This window comes from Chenopodium album, chromosome 10 (genome assembly GCF_948465745.1).
Source record: "Chenopodium album chromosome 10, dcCheAlbu1.1, whole genome shotgun sequence".
NCBI classification, from domain to species: Eukaryota; Viridiplantae; Streptophyta; class Magnoliopsida; order Caryophyllales; family Amaranthaceae; genus Chenopodium; species Chenopodium album.
The window spans coordinates 4171099-4191780 of record NC_137843.1 but is presented as its reverse complement, the minus strand read 5'-3'; the positions used below and the strand labels follow the sequence as shown (position 1 = coordinate 4191780).

Below are 20682 nucleotides of genomic sequence, written 5' to 3'. Positions count from 1 at the left end.
CGGAGGTAGGATAAAATGAGACTCTCTTATAATTAAATTAGACTCTATAGCAGGGATTGAAAATGAAATTAATTAATTTATTTATTTAAAGACAAAATAAACAAATTCTTTATTACCAACTCTATTTCTAGAGTTTCTCCAAAAAAATTGTTTGTAGAGGACCATTCAAAAAAATTAAATATATTAAATTCGGAAAATATTTATTTATGTGTTTTTTTAAAGAGAAGATAGAAAGGAGTGCATCTCAACGCATAGTTGTTATGCATTTACAAAGCATATAAGAGGGCAAAAATGTAAATTTGGCAAGCTTTTGGAAAAAAGTTGACTCTACAATGGAACATTATAATGTACCATTATACATGTATAATATACCATAAAGTATAAGTTGTCTTAATAGTAATTTTGTGTACTATTATGCATGTAGTGGACCTTTTTACCATCCTATAAGTTGAATATTTTCCCTCAAAATACTTACCATCTGTCACCTATTATGCATATAGTGGTACATTTTTCTATTTTATATATTTGCTAACAAATAACAGCTATGCGGTTAACCGAGAGAAAGAGAGGTGGTACCAATTCTTCAGTACTTGAGTGCACAACCATAGGGCCATAGGCCATAGGAATATATAGACTTCTTTTTAATACTCGTAATAATACGGAGTATTCGGTAGACTCTTAACTGAATCCCCCCCCCAAAAAAAAAAAAAAAAAAAATAGATTAACGGGGATGAGATCTGCAAACTTCATTGTATTTTCATCGTCATTTGCCCAAATTATAGCTCTAAAGAATTCTTCTCCGTCTAAAAATACCTAACAACCAATCCTTGGTTTTTTCTGAAACAAAAAAAAATCAGTTTTTTTGATTTGGGTTTCGAAGAAAATTTCATATTCCCCTCCAAAATTGAACCAATTCCCGGCATCTGGAAAATCCCAGAAAAGGCAATCAGGGCATTGAATTGAGGAGAGAGAAAGAAGGGTTTGTTGTTGAATGAAGAGGTGATGTGATGGGTGCAGCGGGTTCGAAGCTTGAGAAAGCTCTTGGTGAACAATTTCCTGAGGGTGAACGTTATTTCGGCCTCGAGAATTTTGGCAACACTTGTTATTGTAACAGTGTTTTACAGGTTTGGGATTTCTTCTGTTTTTTAAATCTATTGAATTCAATTTCTTGATTTGAAATTATGTAAATTTCCTGTTTTTTATGTTATGGGTTTGTGAATTTTGGATGTGGGTATCTTGTATTTTATCTCAATTTTTGTGGGATTATGGAAGATTTGAATTTTTTCGTATTGGATTTTTTTTGAGGATGGTTGGTTATTAGGTTGATTCAATTTAGGCTGTAAAGGATTGTAATATCGAATTCGCCGTATTAAGAAGGATGTTTGAGAAGCACATGAGCGAGGATTTAGGGTAGGGTACAGAGGGGATGGTAGAATGCTGGGTTGTATTGGATTGTTAATGCTAAGATAAGATCTGTGCAACATTTAGGTTTCATTGACTTTTATTGTTTCTTAATTGTGGATTAGGGCTAATGAGTGTTTTTGAATATATGGGATGTTACCTCCTGTGTAAGCAGCCAATTTGAATTTCTCAGATTCATTGTGATTTGGTCAAATTAATTATAAAATTAAAAAAAAAACTTCCACAGTACCATTTCCGTCCAAATATGGTTGTCACATAGTCACATTACTAGTATAAACTATGGTTATTACATTATCAATGTTACAACTAATGCCAAACAGATTTAAATGACTTTGGTACATAGTTAAATTCTACTTGTTATCGGTAGAGAATATGGTACAGGGAGTAACATTTAAGATGTAGGTGAGTTCTCGTAGGTGGATATAAAACACTTAGGTGTTATAGATAGGTTGTGTTATATCACAATATGACATCACACATGTCCAAGACAAAAAGCACATAAATGTAGGAAAATTACGAGTGAAAATCTTAAGATGATGTACATACTACATACATTTGAAGCACATTGTAATTCTATATCAGTTTGATATTATAATGCTGAGAACAAAACTGAATTTAATATGTAGCCATCAACACCTAAGTCAAGACATCTAAGATCACACATGTTTCACATGTCAATGATATGCTACATTTATGACAAAGACGAGCAGATCAGCTTATCCATGATCAGTTGTCTCACTTATCAGTTACATCTCTAATACATTGTTTGGATTGAGAGAATTGGAGGGAAAGGAAGAGAAGAGAAAAGAAGGGATTCATCCTCCCTTCTTTGAATACCTTTGTTAGGAGGGAAGGGAAGGGTAATTGAAAGACCGAAAGATTCATTCCCTTCCCTCTTTAAAAAACCAAATCCTTCCAATGTTGGGGAATGTTGGAAAGATTTGGAGGGAAAATGTAACCTTACCTTCTCCCTCCCCTTCAATTCCTCCTCCTTCCCTTTCTCTTCCACTTTGCTAGTTAAACAAACCGTAAGACAACAACTCTGAGAGACGCTAGAGTGTACATATACATATAATCAGTCTTGTGACCCTGATAGAATTTTGGTGAAATCAATACCGTTTTTTGTATTGTTTTATTGTTCTGTTGAGGGGTCCTTTCTATGAAATATGCCCTTTTTTTCAGGGGACAGTATCAATTAATCTGTATACTTGAAGAGGAAAGTACCTGTCTGAATAGTGAAGTCTGTTAAGTTCATTATTCCAGCACTTTGTGTGACGTTGTTAAAATCACCCTTTTTAAATTTCTTCTTGGTCTTTCATCTTGTTTTTTTGGATAATGTGTTTGCTTATGCTAGTTTACTTAGTACTTTATGCCGAGGTCTACTGTTTAGAATTCAAATTGCCATGGCAGAAATTTTGTTGATGTTGATGGCTTTGACTGAATCAACATGCCCCATATGAAATAGATTTTTTTTTATTAAGTTGATTGAGTTAAAGGCTAATGATTGGACAATTTCGGATTTTAGCTTGGGATTTACGTACTATATTAGTTTGAGCTCTGGTTCTGGATGCTTTAGAATGATTGCCAGTTTATTTATGTTTTTTATCCGGCATTTGCAGGCGCTTTATTTTTGTGTTCCATTTCGAGAACAGTTGTTAGAATACTACGCAAATAGCAGCAAAACTGTTGATGCAGAGGAGAATTGCCTGACATGCTTGGCTGACCTCTTTTCGCAGGTAAACACTATACATATCTCTTTTGCTTCCTTTTTTGTCCGGGGATGGGGATGCTTTTTGTAAACAACATCATTTCTTTTGTTGTAGTACACTTCTGTTTTATGTTTTTCTGTTTGTTTCAAGATTGTTTACTGTAGCTAAAATGGAGTTCAGTCTTTTGAATGCTCACAAATTAGTGAATGACACTTCCTTTTCTATATGCTTCCATTATTCTTATTTTTCTTTTTTCCATTACTACTAATATCACAACTTTTTGATGAAGCTCTCCTTATAGTATTATCTTACTCTTGCTTTCTGTATAACAATAACATTTACCAAAACATGGGCAGTTGTGACAATATACAAGAATTAATTTTACTTTCTGGAAAGCAAGCTGGCCTGTTTAATGAATTCGCGCATAAAAATTCTCTGGCATATGGATGGTGTCTTTCTATAGGAGTCCTAGTTGCTAGCTTTCATGTTTCTCACACAAAAAACACCTCCCATTCCTAGCTATGTGCATGTATTTGATTTTTATTTTAGCTTTTGAGAACCGCTAACAGCAATTCTTTGTATTATAGATAAGTTCGCAAAAGAAGAAAACAGGGGTCATAGCTCCAAAGCGCTTTGTCCAGAGGTTGAAAAGGCGGAACGAGCTTTATCGCAGCTATATGCATCAGGTACCCCCCCCCCCCCTTTTTTTTTTCCCTTTCATATGTGCTGTAATTGCTTCATGCTCCAGAATCATTATTTGTCTCGTATTACATGCTGATTGTTGAATGAGTTAGCTGAAAGATGGTGTTGGGAGTGAGATACAATTAATTAGCTGAATGCTTGGTCTAGGAGTGTGTTTGGAATCTATCTACTGTTTAATATAATCTGACACATTTCTATGTACAATTAGTCGTCATTGAGATCCTTTTTCTTGCTCTAGTGTCTCTCGAAAAACTTTCCACTCATTTGTTGCTATAGTAATATATGAAAAAGAATTTCCCTCGTTTGATATTTGTTTATCTGCATAGGATGCCCATGAATTCTTGAACTTTTTGCTAAATGAACTCGTTGACATACTGGAGAAAGAAGCTCAGACAGAAGCTGAGAAAGAAGCTGGGAAAGAAGCTCAGGCTACAAAAATTGACCAAGCAACTTTACCATCTGAAAAAGTTGCAAATGGACCAAAAAATGCTCAGGCCTCTGCCTCTCAGAGAGAACCTTTAGTTACCTGGGTACACAAAAATTTTCAGGTACATTTCTCTAGCACATTGATAGAATGATAGATAGTTCCCATTACAATATTACATCATGCTTTGAGTAAGGATTTAGGGTTTTTTTTTTTTTTTTTTTTTTTTTCATTTTTTAATAAAAGTTTCATGGTTAAATAAGAAAGTATATTCAAAGAGATTGAGGAAACGTCTCTGCAAGATTACGCGCAAATTACACCAACTACATTAAACTAAAGGCATTATATTATTTCTAAGTTATTTCATACGGCTTTCCAAACTCTGTTATTTTCTGCTTTTCTTTCCTTCTTTCGTTGCTATACATCCTCTATTCCTCTTCCCCTAAAGGTAGCTTTGATATAAGCCTGAAAAGTTGTCTCTGACCTATTGAATCAGGGAATTCTTACGAACGAGACGAGATGCTTACGATGTGAGACTGTGACAGCAAGGGATGAAACCTTTTTTGACCTGAGCCTTGATATTGAGCAGAATAGTTCAATTACAAGCTGTCTAAAAAATTTTAGTTCAACCGAAACTTTGAATGCGGAGGACAAATTTTTTTGTGACAAATGTTGCAGGTAATTATTTGTTGTCTTGTTGCTTTTTTTCCTGAGTGCTTTAAGTCTTAGTTGGATTTAATTTGAAATATGTTTGCCTTTGATTTTTTTAATGAAGTGACTGAATTAACTTTCAGATCTTGTATTTGGAAAACTGTTAAAGGATGTGATAACATAATTTCAGATATGCATCTGTTTTTGGAAAGGTCTATTCCATCCTTGTGCATGTGGCTGAGACCCTTTTGACTATGCGACTCTAAACCACCATAAGAGGCTAAAATCTTTTCTTCACTTTTGCAATGTCTGAATTATTGCTCTTTAGTGATGGGAATATTCTCTGATTGCAATTGGACCTGGTTATAGATAGGGTAGCCCAATGGGTATAAGGTTTGGGTTAATATAATTTTTTTTTTTTTTAATTGGACAGAGTCAATACATGGCCAAAATGTCAGCTCAGTTTAATAAATAGGATATAGATGATTAAAAAAAATATTACATGTATAGTTTCGTATTCACATATACTTTGTCTCTGTCCATTTTTGTCGTTGCTTGTTTATTGGCCCACCCATTATCAACCACTGATCTACTTTGGCCCAATAAAACGTGACCCTCTTTTGCCTAGAACTGTTCCGACCCTCCCAATAACAGGTCTACTTGCTACCTATATGCTGATGGTCTCAGCTTCTATAGGATACTGAGACTTCTTTTTTCTTCTTTCATTTTTTCCCTCTTTTCTCACTCACCAATTTGTCTAGCTCAAATTCTTATGATTTAGTATAATTTTCCTTCAGTGTAGCTTTTGCCTTTTGGAATAGTCCCCCCTTGCATTTGCTTACCTTCTCAGGAGAATACAAACAATTGAATGAAGACAATTATCAATTATGATTGCTAGAGGTTTAGTGTTGTTCTTTTGTTAGGGAGTGGGAAGGAGGGATTTTTTTTCTGAAAATCAAACTAGAATTCATGATGGAATTATTGAAGACAATCAAGACATTGTTGCTAAAGGAAATTAGATTGAATCAAATTAAAAAAATAGTGGAGCTTCCGACATTAAGAATCTTAGAAAGCACCTTCAAAATAGAAGTGTTAGAGGTACGTGAAATAACAATCATTTAACCCTGAAATTTATATTTAAAAATGAGTTCACATTTTATTCCTCTTTGAAGTTTGACGTGCATTAAAATGGTGTTTCTTCTATGACCTGGGTAATGAAGAAATATATATCTATACTTATATATTAAAAAGCGTTCCTAAAACAAAATATGGTCCAATATCACCTTTTTTAAGTCCTATAAACATGACATGTCAGCAATATGTGCCACGTGGCACTATAAACATGAAATGTCACCTTCACATGTATTAGGTTTGACATCTAAAAAATGCTTATATTGCAAGACTTGAACCCAAGACCAACAAGTCTTAAGTTACAAATCTTACCATCTTAGCCATTTGTTTATTGTGCTTTTTTATCCTATAAAATTATAGTTAACTTAGATAAGATAATTAGTGTTTTATTATACCAATTGTTTTCATTATGTAATGATTGGGTTTGACAACTAAAATATGCTTATAGCAAGATTTGGACTCGAGACCAACAAGTCTTATTAACTTAGCCACATTTATTTATTGTGCTTTTCAGTCCAACAAAATTATAGTTAACTTAGATAAATAATTAGTGTTTTATTATACAATTTGTTTCCATTATGTAATGATCATAAGACGAATTAACAACTTATATTTTGAAGTTTGAAAAACTCTGTATTATTTTTCAAATTGATCTAATAGTCAATAGTTTTTTAATGTCTATAAATATATCATAACATATCATATATTGAACACTCAATACAAATCTTTTTTTAACTTATGATGAAATTTCAAGATGATTATCATGACATTAAGAAAAAACAGTCGAACTTGATTAGCAAACTAAACAATTACAAACTAGCAACCCGGGGCATTGCCTGGGCCACACGCTAGTTTTGTATTTTAAATGGTGCCTTTGAGCTTCTTATTAGTCTTTTTAGAAGCTAACTTGATAAATGATGGGGCAGTCTGCAGGAAGCGCAAAAGAGGATGAAGATTAAAAGGCCACCCCACATCCTAGTTATCCATTTGAAGAGGTTCAAGTACATTGAACAGTTGAGTCGCTACAAGAAACTATCCTACCGTGTGGTATTCCCTCTTGAGCTAAAACTGAGCGATACTGTGGAAGATTCAGATAGAGAATACTCCTTGTTTGCTGTTATTGTCCATGTGGGTAGTGGCCCTAATCACGGACACTATGTTAGCCTTGTCAAAAGTCATAATCACTGGTTATTCTTCGACGATGAGAATGTGGAAATGATTGATGAGTCTGCTGTCCAGACATTCTTTGGGTCAGCACAGGAGTACTCTAGTAACACAGACCATGGGTACATTTTGTTTTACGAGTCCCTTGGTCAAAGTAACACTAGCTAGGCACAATTACCCATTTAATAGGAGAACATTTTTGTTTACAAATTATTGATATTTTTTCAAATCCTTTCATTCCTTTGTTTCTACTTTCTCTTCTACCATTGGGATTAGGGTGTCATTGGTTAGGTTGTGGGAATGCATACTGCTTAGGTGGTTGGCTTTTACTGGGCTTGTACAGGTTGACGTTGGAATATTGAAGACCCTCTGTCGAGTGAAAAGAAAATAGCAGTGTATACTGATAGTGGGAAATTCTTCCACAATTTTTGTTTGCCCTAATTGTTTGGACGATAAGGTGTATGAGACCTTTTGCCAACGTTTCCATAGCAATCTAACTATCTTTTGTTTGCTCAAGAATACGGAGTATAAGAATAGGTTTGTCAGATACTTTGCATATAAATTCTGATGCTGCTAGATATAGCTAAAGTTTTCCGTCACTTGTTAGTATAATGGTAATTTTTCAAGCTTTTTACAAGTTTATTGCTGATTTGAACAACAATTATTGGATATAGACCTTTTGCTGTTGGCTGGGTTGTGCACAGGGTAGGGGTGAATTGGAGCCGTCTTTAAAAAAAGAAACGTTGAATTTCATAGTTTTTAAGACATCTGACAAAATCTCAATATATATGAGTAACGAGCTTTTCAAATACTATTTAATGTTGCCAAGGCATATATTGTAGGACAATGCTTATCATACTGAATAATTATAGATTAGACATCAGTAATTATAGCCTCGGAAAAAAAAAAAAATCTCAGCGGTGTTCTTAAACTTTACAGGGTAGTCAATATTCGTATAGTAGTGTGTTGCTCAAACGATACTTCATCGTGGTGGTGGTGGTGCAAATCTTGCAATAAATAATTAAGTAATGTAATAAACCCTCTCAATCCAAGTAAAATGGTGCCACATGAACGTTCTGTTAGTAAATAATTGTATCATTTCTCTCTTTTGAATGTCAAACTTGAAAAAATTTAAAGTAAAAAATTGTTGGAAACATCTTAATATGTACTTAAAAAATATATACATAATCCTACTCTAATATTGAACGTATATACAATTATTGGTGCTACTTAGTCAACTAAGTTAGATACATCTCTTGCTATTTCCTAAGGTGTGGTGCCATCATTCAGCAAGCTATCAAGATCAACCAGGTCATCACCCACTGAGGTTGCAGCATATGCCCCATCAATAGCATTACTACATCCATCCTGCAAAAAAAAAAAATGAAAAAAAAAATACCAAATTAATTTCCAACTGAATATTTTTTTTAGCACAAAAACACGAGTGATGGCAGGTTATACACTTGCATGCTCTAGTTAAGTGCCTACGTACCTTCATGTCCTTGATCTCTGAGACAGCAGTAAGCAGCCTGCGGTATTGGTCTCTTGCTTCTGGATAACGAACCATTGACTTTACCCTGGATAAAGCTTTCTGCAGTCTTTCCTCAGTTTGTTTCCTACCTTCCTTGAAAAAATCGTAGTCATCCTCGGAAGATTTGCCCTCAGACTGTGGCTTTGTCACAGGCAATGACTCAGATTTAAACCCTCGTAACCCGCTTTTTTTTCTTCTCCAACGAAGGATTACCTTTTCCACAATACCAACCGACCATACAAATGCTTTGTAGTGTTTTCTTACCTGGTGTCCTCTAACATGGGCCTGTTTCCATAGAAATATAAAATTAATTCAGGACTGACATTAATTATTGAGAACTTCAGGCAGAACACTACAAAGCCAAGTATTAATAAAGACAACACTCACCTGGATTTTAACAATCTTTTGCCTGAGTGTAATGAACTCTCTTCTGCCTTTCCAACTGCGGAACTTATTCTGTATTCTGACAGCAGCAGCATGCACCGGCTCATCATGTTGACCCCGCTTGGGGGAGTTCAAGGTAACTACTGAGAGAGCATATTCATCTGGGGTTTCCTTTTTATCATTACCAAACTCCCTCCTCTGATTCCTCTTGAAAGAGTGTGATCTAAAGACTTGATGAATTCGCGCAGCAGCTTGGGAGGCATTGCAAACAGCTGCTAAAGAGTCCTTTAATGAAAGTCCATCAAGATTGACTCCCTTGCTGATCGGGGTAGCAATCCGTTCCGTCGCGGTTAATACAGAGGTCATTCCAAGTACCTCTACTGTACTGTCCTGTTTGAATTTATCCTTCAATGTCAGACATTCGAGATGGGCACTCAAGGCTGATTCTGCCAGAAATCCAGAAATCCCTTTATGACCATTTTCTGAAGCCAAGTCAGCAGGTGTTCTGCCCATTGGATATGTTGGGGAAGGATCCGTTAACGCCCCGGCAGATGCACCCAGAGAGATGAGATAAACAACTGTACGCTCCCTTGACCCAAAATTCAAATAAAGATGAACAGTGAGAAATATAAATTATTCTTCACTAGCAAGCCAATACAGAGTGATCACATAAACTTTCAAAATTCAAAGGGGAGGAGGGGAAGGGGTGGGGAGAGGGCTGACAGCTGTAAGAGAATCACAGAGTAGTATTAAAGTGCAATCTTCTATGTTTGTGGATTTTGATTGAGATTCCCTATTCTTTGGTAGGGGGGTAGGAATGGTGGTGAGATGTTGTAAGCACGCAACCTTGCAAAAAAAAAAAAAAAAAGGAACACTTCGCTACCACAGTTATTGAGAAGGACTACTAATCTCAATTTTAAAAATACAAGGACCCAATTTCCTTCTAAACCCTGCAAATTCAACTAGTTTGACTATCAAACCTGACAAATTGAAGAATTTTCTCAATCCCTAGTTAAAGCCATCACTAATGATATAGAACTATAATCCTAAAGAAGGTAACAAAAGAAAGAATAATACAATGCATACTACTGAGATTATAAAACATACACTCAAAATATAAGGAAAAAAGATGTAGTCACTCTTACCTGCCATAATATGCTGCCCAATGCAGAGCAGTCCACCCACGCACATCACGGAAGTTGATACTTACACCAGCAGCTACAGTTAGGGAGATGGCCCAGTCATATCCAAGAGCAGCTGCAAAATGTAGCACACCCTGGCCATTCTCATCCAAAACACGGGGACCTTTTCCACCTTCAGTTCTCTTACATAGAAGCCACTCACAAAACCTCTCTTTTATAAGCTTTTCAGCAAGCCTATCCTTCAATTCACCCAGAGAAAACTCCTCCTTGGAAGAAAGTTCCAGTATGTGGAACCATTCATTGTCATTTCCCTTCAGCAATGACGTGATTTCATGATCCAAATCTGAGTTTCCATCCCCATTGCAAGGCACACTATTCTGACGATAGCTGGAACCCAATGAGAGTAATTTGCAAAATTTTATTTGAATCAAAGAGGTTGCATCAAGACCATGCATAAACTTATCCTGGTATTCAAACTCCCTCACTTCACTACATGCTAATCTATTAGAGCATGTTACATAAAACGGAACTCTACCCACACAATGTGGGGGTGCATGGCAACGTAGGGCACCATCAGCTATAACCTCAGCTGGTACTTCCACTTCACCAAACATACATGACCACTGACAATTTTCTGTACCTAGCCGAGTCTTCATAAATTTCCCAGTAATTAAAACCTATACAAGATGAAAATTATTACTGAACTTTTCAGAAAGATATTAACAATCATATGATACAAACCAAACTGTCCTGCGAATATCATGGCATACATAAAAGGTTTCAAGCTACTATACCTTAGTTTCAGAGCCAGCATATCCCCAATTTGGTGCAAAATCAATAATCTTAAAATGCTGGTCCTGTGAAAGTGAGGGACCAATAGTGTAAGAGTCGAACTCATCTTGAGGTGGAAGATTTGGACAATCACTTCTCTTGTCATCAGCATCCCAGTATGCACCAGATGATGGTTTGACTGGTTCCACATCTTCAAGTTCTTTGCACATCCACTGGCTGAAGCTGTCAATCTTCTGTAGAGTTTCATCTTTAACAGGTCTATCTAATAAAGTTCTAGCAGAAGAAAAGTGGCTAGAATTTTTCACACCAGTCAGATTGCTCACTACATCTACTTGATCTTCTTTGCATGCTGAAGCAGAAGGCTCAGTTTGATAATCCATGGCATGAATAGCCTGTTCATCCATCCACATAGTATCAATTACAAGGTAGTCATGTAGTATCGGCATAATTGTGTTTCAGTGTATAAGCTGAGTACAGATGCATTGCATCTTGATAGCTACCCAAAAGCAATGAAAACATATAAAATACCTTAATTATAACAACACTGCAGGAGAGAAATTGGGGGGACGTCAATATGTCAAGCCATAATAAAACTTTCTGCTTACTTTTAAATTGGACCTAAAGAGAATAATAAACTATTGAGAAGGCACCAGCTAATGGTGGAAGCTTCTCCATCCTACTTGATAATTACAAGAAAAATAGCCAGTGAGATTTGGGGAGGGTTTGGATACACTACTGTATAATACAGAGATGTAAACATAAAATTATCTATTTTTATTATTAAAAACACACACACACACACACACACACACCTTGATATAGGGAGATTCTTACAAAAAAACACCCTTCATAAATAATTGTTTTAGAATTTACCACTTTCAGCAACCTAAAATGGTCATTATCCTTAGATATATAGAAGTAAAGAAAATTATTCGAACTTATACAAGGTGGTTTCTTAAAATGCAAATACTTACAAGGAGGTTTCTGTCAACATTATGGTAGCTATTTGATTATAAATAAAGGATTTATCTCACTTGAGGGGATGCTTGAGATCCCCGAATTTTTTCAGTTATAATGTTTGCCGTTAATCATATTATACTCATTTAGACATATCGCCCATATGCATGGCTGTCCACTTGTCCACCTAATTGTCATTTATTTGGTTACAAAGTTTAAAATAAAACCAAAAAACTCACCCCATTCCCAACACAGCATGATGAAACCCAAAGGAAAGGGATAAATAATAATAATGATAAAGCTTTTTTTTTTTTTTGACAAATAATAATGATAAAGCTAAAGAAGAGGCATGGGATTCAAATGATCAGAACTCTCAGGAAGGTAACAATACAATACATTTAAAAAGTACAGGTAACAAAATCAAAGGTTGCAGAATCAGATTAGGTAGTAAAGTTGTTGTTCTAAATTCTGAAAGGCCGTAAATTTTACAAAAAAAGGACCACTACAGAAATTTGCTGCTAATTAATTAAAGGACAATCTATCTGAGGCAAGAAGAAACCATAACAAAACCATATAGAAGAATCACCTGCCAATCTTCTGAGCCTTGAGCAAGATCCCTTGATGCCTGGGTTTCACAACAGGGATCTGTCAAGAAAAGTTTTGTGATCACATTTTCTTGTTTAGAGTTGGTGTGCACAGAATCTGATTGTACATTTAAGATGGAGGATTCTAATGATGCAAATTGCACTCTAACATTATGATTTTCCAAAACATTTTCCCATCCCCATGGCTCATTCTGATGCTTTTGTACTGGTCTATCTACACCAATCTCCAGAGAAGAAACAGTGGTTGACTTTGCTTGATTCCCTGTTAATCAGTGCAAATTCCACAGCTCAGATGATGTATATCCTTAATGACTTGGTTATAATTTGAGAAGTACAGACAAAAGAAAATGAGAAACTATTTGAGCAATAAGAAACAAAAAACAAGGCAGTTCCAGAAAGAAAATGAACAAGCAGGGTCTCATTTATCAAACTAAATGACAGCGACTCCAACAAAGAGAGATGTCTTGAACTTGCTAGTAAGTATTGTAAAACATGTCAGTTTATATCAAATTTAGGTCAATGGACATTTTTTATTACATACTCACCCCCCAGAGGAATACCAAAAAAAATAAAATAAAAAATAAAAAAAGGTGTGATTTAAGCTGTAAGTGAAAATATTACAGAAGTTGATTTTTCATAGAAGCTTTTTAGGCAGAGTGTAAGATTTACAGAACATGTAATGGACAGAAAGCATACCTGACTCAGCATCTTCATAATCTGATGCCTGAGCACTATTTGGGCTTCTGCTATCATTGTTTTGAGAAAGCATTGGACAACAATTTTGCTGCAGGCCTGAATTTAAGGAACTTTCTGCCTCATAATTGCATACAATTTGTTTATTTTGGGTATTTGCAATATCCTCTTCAGTCTCTTTAAAGCGGTTAAAGGTTGTCCTGTATCCCTAATAATTGACAGACAACACAGAAACGCTTATGGTTTACTATAGATGTTAGAAATGGATTGTGAAAGACTTAATTAATAATCTTCTCCTTCCCACAACAGAACCAGAAACAGGAGTTGTGAAGAGAGGTAAGAGCAGCTACTGCACAAGAGGCGAAAACACTATTTCTCGTATTATCCATCTACCACCCGAGCTAATGCAGTGGATCCGGGTCCAGGCAGTCCTTTTACAAGATAACTTTTTAAATTTGAGAAAAGCATATAATTGGACAGGAAAACCCATATATGCTACTAATCAAAGCAAAAGTCATTGCTCTCTCATGTCAGCTTTTCTTTTAATTTTGCCTTCAAATAGAGAACAGAGAACCCCAAATGCACATTCATATAGAGCCAATTACCCTCTTCAACAAATATATATGGAAACGCCAAAAACTTGCATATGTTAAAAGTTTACTACCAAGTGATACAACTTTAAGGCTTTGTTTGGATAACTAAGTGGGAGGGAAAAGAAGGGGAGGGTGATGAAGGGGAGGGAAGAGAAAGGAAGGGGAGGGGAAAAGGATGAGTTTTCCTTCCAAATCTCTCCATTGTTGGAGAGATCAATTTCTCACAAATTAATCCCTCCATTTCTCTCCCCTTCAATTTGCAATGAACCCACGGCCTCCACCCATTACACTGACGTACAGGAGGAGACACAAGCAGCAGCAGCAGGACAACACCAACAACCCTCCACTACATGTTCAAGCAACGGCACTCTAAAGCTGCAGCAGGACAGACTTGGCTTATTAGCTTTAGTTACTATGGTAACTTGAGATGAAGACAAATATTAGTAAAGCTAGCAATTAAGGCTTATGCCAACTCTTGTAGTGTAGTAGTAGTATAAATAGTAGCTGTCCCAAATGAAGAAGGCATCCAGAAATTTGTATTGAGAATCCTTAGAGAGTAATGGCCTAAAGCCATTGTTATGTACACAAGCTTTGAGCTTTTTAATCGAAATTAACCTTCCGTCCATTTATCTATCTTTGAACCACCACGTTCGTTGCACAATTCCCTTCATTCCTCATTTGTTATCCAAATGAAGGATACTCCATCCCTCCATTTCTCTTCCCTCCCTTTCCCTCCATTTCCTTTAATCCAAACATAGGGTAAAGGAATAACACATTCATTGCAAAAGATATTTATACTAGAAACTCTTATTTACATGATGAAAGATCAGATTATCATTTAAAAACTCTAAATAAAATAGAGTTGTTGCAAGTATGAAACTATTACCTCTTTCTCAAATAGCCCTACCACTAAATTACACCTTTTTCACACATGATGACCCAGATTTAAGATTTAAATGGAGCATTAATACAAAAGTTAAGTGAAATAGGAAAATTATCGGTGGTTGCACACATTTATTAGCCCTTTTATTTTATTTTCATTTTTGTAAGAATTATGGTGTTTTTTGGTATCTTCGAATAGAGAGAGTATACAGAAGTGCAATCCATATCTTGTATAAACATCTGACACGGTGGCATCATGCAAGCATTATTGTAGAAACTTGCAAATATAACAACAAAGTTTGGGGGCTAACCTTCACTTCCCTATAGTGAACAAGTACAATGTGCGAGAGCTCCCTGCAGAAAAAAGAAGGTTAAGAAAACTGAGATGCATCAAACACAGCACACAATTTATTAAATGCAGCACACAATAGAAGCAGAGAGACCACAAATCCCTGACATAATTTTAAGTCTACGAATGACTCAGCATGAGAATCTCGTTGCCTAGTCAACAAGCTGGAACTCAGGAGTCCTACTGTTTCAATTTCCATCAGGTAATAACATTGCAAATTGTAATCATCCACTCTCAAAAAGACTAACCTGGTAGCACTGCCACAACCCCACCACTACCACCACATTATGGCTGAACAACTACCACCATTCCCTTGTCTGAAAAACTTCCAACATTATGGCAGAACGACATGGGTGCAAGGGGATAAACAATGAAAGGGAAGGAGAGAAGAGAGTGTGAAGGCAGTGAAAAGAAGAAGATGATGGGAAGAAAGGAGTAGAAGCAAGGGATGAAAAGAGTTTTTGGGGTTAATAGCTGCAATGGTTAAGAATCCATTCTATTCTTCTACCTTAATTTCTTCTTTAAAATTTGAGCCAAACGAGCTCTTAGCGTGAGGAAAAAGCGAGTTTAAAGCATGACTACCAATCTACCATTTGTGATAGACGAAATGCATTCTGCACATATTAGCACATGTAAAAGCTGACAGGCAAAATAAATGCTTCATCAGGGCCAACATAACCCAATGGCATGTAAAGAGCCTGAAGAACATAGATTGATAGGAAGGAGGAAAAAAAAAAAAAAAAAAAAAACCCTCCTACTTTACTCCTTTATGTATACTATTGAGTGTGTAAATGTGTTAAGGACATTAAGTTAGTACAAAAATTAAAGGAGGATGCCCAGATGGCCTGTGCAAGCCAGAAATCAAATATGACTAGCAATTCAATAATTCAAGAGCTTATTATACTCACTCTTTTAACATCCAATAGCTTCTTCTCTGAAAATTTTCATTGTGTTCTCCATGGGCATAGTAGCAGTGCAACACATCGATACTCCCTGCCTACACATTGACATTACTAATAACCACAAAGTAGGATTTAACATGAAAGAAAAAGGCATTTTAAGGAATTTCTGGCAGATAAGATGACAGCATATCAAGACAACAAGTTTGTCTTGCCAAATAAAAAGTGCTCCTACAACCTAGCCCTCCCCCACCCCCCCAACCTCCAAATTCATACTTAGAAAATAATATCAAAATGAAACATAATAAGTTAACACACAGAGTCGAATGACCTAAAAGTAATTAGTCATCTGCCTCTTGCCTTCAGCCTCTCGTGAGCCTCTTTAACCGTCTTTCCGTCTTTTTTCTTTCTCCAACTATGACCATCTTTCCTAAAGTATCTTAGCACTTTTTTGTCAAACAAAAAGAGTGCACCACCTGTAATGAAATTGTGTATCAGCAATCCTAAATAAAAATTCAAAATTGATGCACCAGTTGAAAAGCATTCAACCTAAGAAAAGCATATTAGATAATAATACGATAATAACAAAATTATACAACTAAAATCAATAAGTAATGAGTGGATTAAGAATGCACAAAGAGAAGAGAAGGAAAAAAAACCATAACAGCAGAATCAGATATATCCTGGATAGAGTGATTCAAAGAAGTGTAGTAATGACAAATATGAAAATATACACACACATGAAACACACTTATGTAGAATTGATAGCAAATTAAAGTGCTAGGATATTATCTGGTAAAGGGAGAAAAAAAAAGAAAAAAAAAATTGTAGTTTAATCTGCACAAACAGAAGTTTTGAAATCAAACAGAAGTACATAATATATGGGGGCAGTTGGGCACATAACAGCACAAAATTCAAACCTCCAGATGTTTTAATTTTCTTGAATCATGGATATTGCAAGCTACAGAAACAATAGACTTTTACCATGACATGTAAAAGTTTCATTAGATACTGAACCACAAATAAAAATAAGACAATGACATGAGAGCAAACAGTCATACTTGGAGGCAAGTTGGGAGGTTCTGGTGCAATATTAAATCTCTTATAATTCTGAAGAATCTCGCAAATTTCAGGTGTCCGCAGCCACCGATGTTGAGCTTCAAAGAGAATTTGTTCAATGTCTGCATTCCACACAAAGTACAAATTTAAGAAAACGGGTAAATTAGATGCTTAAAGGAGAATTGGATGGTTCCACCCACCCAATTGGACTTTTAGAGGGTACAGAGGTCTATAGGAAGCATCTTAGCAATTTTTTTTCCCGGGTAAAAAATAGTCTAAAATTTCCAAAATTAAAGGCTATAATTCACGCTTTTGGGGCAATTTCGGAGGTTTCAAGGCCCAGTGTCGAAAAGTCTCGAGATACAAGAGGAGATATCACGGGGTCATTTAATGTCGTTTGGAACTACATATAATCATTATATATTGTCATAAATATCCGTGGTAGCCTTGAGTTTATGAAATTGGTGCAAGTTGTAAATGGGTATATTGATAATTTAAAGGCATATTGGATGGTTTTATCCATCCAAATGGACTCTCGGGATGTATTAGGGTCCATTGGAAGCATCTCGGGAAAAAAAAATTCCAGATCCAAAAAAGTGAAAAAATGTCCAAAATTGAAGGCTATAATACACGATTTCGGGTCAAATTTTTACATTTTTTAAAAAAATAAACTGAATGTTTGGGGCGACTCCTGGGGTCATTTAAGGTGGTTTGAAACCATAAAAAACCTATAAAAATGTCTATAAAGTACCAAGAATGAGTTTTGTTTCTATTTTGAAATCATGAAATTTAGAAATATAATGATGTCATATAAGTATAATAATGTGATGTGACTTATCTGTAATGATGTCATATAAATATAATGATGCCACATACAGACTAGGTACGATCACTAAGAGTCTAAGACTATGAGAATAAGGGGAATCGGAGAATCTACATGCTTCAATACAACGTTAGCACCAAAATATTCAAAACGATAGATAAGATAAAAGCAAAGGAGTTGATTCGAGAGTTCACATGCAAGAACCATGGGCATGTACACACCCACAAATTCACTGCATACAAGAAACAATGGGCAGAAGGGATAGGCAACAGGCCAACAACAAATTAAAACAAAGAAATCGCCTTTAGCAAGAGAAAGAACATGCAAGCACCCATACCCACAAATTCACTGCATACAAAGGAACAATGGGCAGAAGAGATAGGCAACAGCAAATTGAACTAAAGAAATCACTTTTAATATGTCACACTTTAATCCTTTTCTTCTTCAAAAAAATAAAGACGAAAATTACTGCAATTATCTTTCTTTGTTTCTTACAAAACTCAAAGAACAACACTTTTCCCGTTGAAAAAAACAAAAAGAAAATCACCTATGCAAATTCTTGTTACAGAAAGCCCCATTTAAAGTCAAAAGGGGCTTTCCCTTTGCTAAGCACTTTTTTTTCACCACGTTTCAGGATGCGAACATCACCTTCTCTTCAACAACTAAAAATTGAGCAATCTAGATATTAGCCCTTTTAAAAAAAATTACATTTTATTTTAGGATACAATTTCAGTAATATATGCTTATGAATTGTGCTACACCCACTGCTTTTGGTTCTTGAGATGATACTATAACCTCCTATGAGTAGATATTGTTTTGTTTTTATAATAGCTTGGTTTATATCCTTTTTAAGCAATCTCTCTCCTATACCTTAAATGTCTTCCACTACAAAAGAAGTTGCAAGTATACGGAGTTGGTTCTACAATAACTAGTGCCAAATTAATCAAAAAATTAAAAAATTAAAAAAAATTAAAAAAAAAAAAAACATTTTTCTTTATGTAACCTTCCTTGGTTTGTTACTGTCATTATTGATCCTTAATTTTTTACTTCAACTAAGCTCTTGCTTGGTGCTAAATTATAGGAGTTAGACTTGGACTTGTCGATCAATTGGTGTTTTGTTTCATAATTCGATGTCAAATCTATGAACTTAAACATCATAACCCATTTTCCCATAGTATTTGCACTATGAATCTCAAAAAAATTCCTTGAGTTTTCGAGAATGAATTCTGATATTCACTCAAAATCAAAGACACAACAACTCCTGCCTCATCATCAATCTTAATTGTTTCTCTTGAATAGAAGATATCAAAGAATAAATCATTTATTAATGCAAAAAAAGGTAACCATTAACTCATTAAGCAAGATAACTAATAATAACAAGATAATGATATAAACAATCTTATACTAATAATAAGCTAAAAGTGGATATATTGACCACTTAAATCAAAAATTGATCAACGCATGGTTTGTCATCAGTTCAAAAATTAATACTCGTTACCAATTTACACATGCAACCCTTTCTAATAAAAATCAAATGAAATCAACAACATTGCATCTCTTTAGAAACTCATGCATCATATATACAAGCAATCAATTAATTAAGAAATCACTCCTAAAATTTTACAGAAACAAGATGAATATAATACAATTCTACGTCATTATACAATGCAAAATTGCAATTTAATTAATTTACAATAACATTAATTGATTCGGGTGAAGAGCTGAAGAGAGAGAAAGAGATGAAAGATATCTCACCTAATTGATTGCCGAGCTCCAAATGATTCGTCTGAGCCATAAGAAACCCTAAGCGAAAATGAAGAAAGGGTTTTGAAATTTTAAGGCGTTTGATTTGGGGAAGAAGTGAGAAGATGATGGAATTCAAACAAAATGATGCAGTGACCACCGCGGAACAAGGCAAACAAAGAAGATATTTTTGAGGGGAAAAACAAACAAAAGACCGCGGAGCCGCGTTTTGAGTGCAGAGTTAGCGACTACACCGTAGGATATTTTCTCGTTATTTAGACACCATGTGGAACGGCTTGATGGATCTAAAGATGGTCGTGTCGGGTCGTGCCTTGTGCCAGGACCGGCTCACAAGTTTCGTGCCGTGCCAGATCGAAGTTTTAAAAAGGTTGGCCTGTGCACAATCTAGTCCCACATGTCATCGTGTCAGACTTGCATGTCTAAGCAAAATTACATTGATTTTAACATGATCTGCCATGTCAAGCCCAATCGGAACGTGTCTTATCGTGCTTCTCCCAAATAAAGGCAACCCACAGCCCACACACAGTCACACACAATATTGTGTTGTGCCGTGCTTTTTTCGTGTCCGTGTCATGCTGTGCTTTTTTCGTGTTGGGTTTCGAGCCGACCGACCCAATGCCATCTTTAGATGTACCTTTGATCTATTGATGACTTTGCATTAATTTATAATTATAATTTTATTATTATTCGCCTTATTTGTTACATTATTGTTAAGGTGATGATCGACGATACTCACGACTCTAATGAGAAGACTTGGTTATTAGGCGGGTTGGGAGAGAGTATCGGGTGGTGCGTGAACACATATATGGTAGTGCCAAAACTACTAATTGCTTGTCATACAATTGAACATAGTTTGAATTTAGGAAGGCCTAAATTGGATCAAGTTCACAATTAAGTGATTGAAAAGCAACTACTACTCGACTATTAGTAATTTTACTTTTATATTGTTAATAACTTTGAAAAGTTGATACATTCTAAGAAAATTCAAATACATCTAACTTGCAAA

General features: G+C 35.4%; 2 protein-coding genes across 4 annotated transcripts; one reads left to right on the top strand and one right to left on the bottom strand.

Moving 5' to 3' along the window:
• Positions 1-681: 681 nt before the first annotated feature.
• Positions 682-7722, top strand: LOC145563203 (ubiquitin carboxyl-terminal hydrolase 4-like). The gene is made up of 6 exons (XM_081623642.1): positions 682-1124; positions 3042-3158; positions 3719-3817; positions 4160-4381; positions 4754-4935; positions 6966-7722. Exons 1-6 carry the CDS (start codon positions 1008-1010, stop codon positions 7369-7371), a joined length of 1143 nt encoding a protein of 380 aa, XP_081479768.1. The 5' UTR covers positions 682-1007; the 3' UTR covers positions 7372-7722.
• A 611-nt stretch (positions 7723-8333) lies between these two features.
• On the bottom strand, positions 8334-19820 carry LOC145561987 (calmodulin-binding transcription activator 3-like). 3 transcript variants are annotated; one of them, XM_081622133.1, is made up of 12 exons: positions 19668-19820; positions 17092-17211; positions 16391-16506; positions 16040-16128; positions 15094-15136; positions 13311-13515; positions 12596-12876; positions 11055-11444; positions 10264-10937; positions 9122-9707; positions 8696-9019; positions 8334-8571 (listed from the first exon to the last, which is right to left on the bottom strand). In XM_081622133.1, exons 1-12 carry the CDS (start codon positions 19705-19707, stop codon positions 8470-8472), a joined length of 2970 nt encoding a protein of 989 aa, XP_081478259.1. In that variant the 5' UTR covers positions 19708-19820; the 3' UTR covers positions 8334-8469. The 3 variants fall into 3 exon arrangements, with proteins under 3 accessions (XP_081478259.1, XP_081478257.1, XP_081478258.1); XM_081622131.1 differs by lacking the exons at positions 17092-17211; positions 19668-19820 and having other exon boundaries at positions 16362-16408; XM_081622132.1 differs by lacking the exons at positions 17092-17211; positions 19668-19820 and having other exon boundaries at positions 12596-12654; positions 16362-16408.
• Positions 19821-20682: the final 862 nt, after the last annotated feature.

What these genes read in the sequence shown, in the direction of transcription:
- LOC145563203 (XM_081623642.1), top strand. Translation starts at nt 1,008, where the DNA reads ATGGGTGCAGCGGGTTCGAAGCTTGAGAAAGCTCTTGGTGAACAATTT. An exon ending in TGGCTGACCTCTTTTCGCAG is followed by an intron (nt 3,159 to 3,718) that starts GTAAACACTATA and finishes TTTGTATTATAG; the next exon opens with ATAAGTTCGCAAAAGAAGAA. An exon ending in ATCGCAGCTATATGCATCAG is followed by an intron (nt 3,818 to 4,159) that starts GTACCCCCCCCC and finishes TTATCTGCATAG; the next exon opens with GATGCCCATGAATTCTTGAA.
- LOC145561987 (XM_081622133.1), bottom strand. Translation starts at nt 19,707, where the DNA reads ATGGCTCAGACGAATCATTTGGAGCTCGGCAATCAATTAG. An exon ending in AGCTATTGGATGTTAAAAGA is followed by an intron (nt 15,137 to 16,039) that starts GTGAGTATAATA and finishes TTTTTTCTGCAG; the next exon opens with GGAGCTCTCGCACATTGTAC. An exon ending in TTATGAAGATGCTGAGTCAG is followed by an intron (nt 12,877 to 13,310) that starts GTATGCTTTCTG and finishes ACTGATTAACAG; the next exon opens with GGAATCAAGCAAAGTCAACC.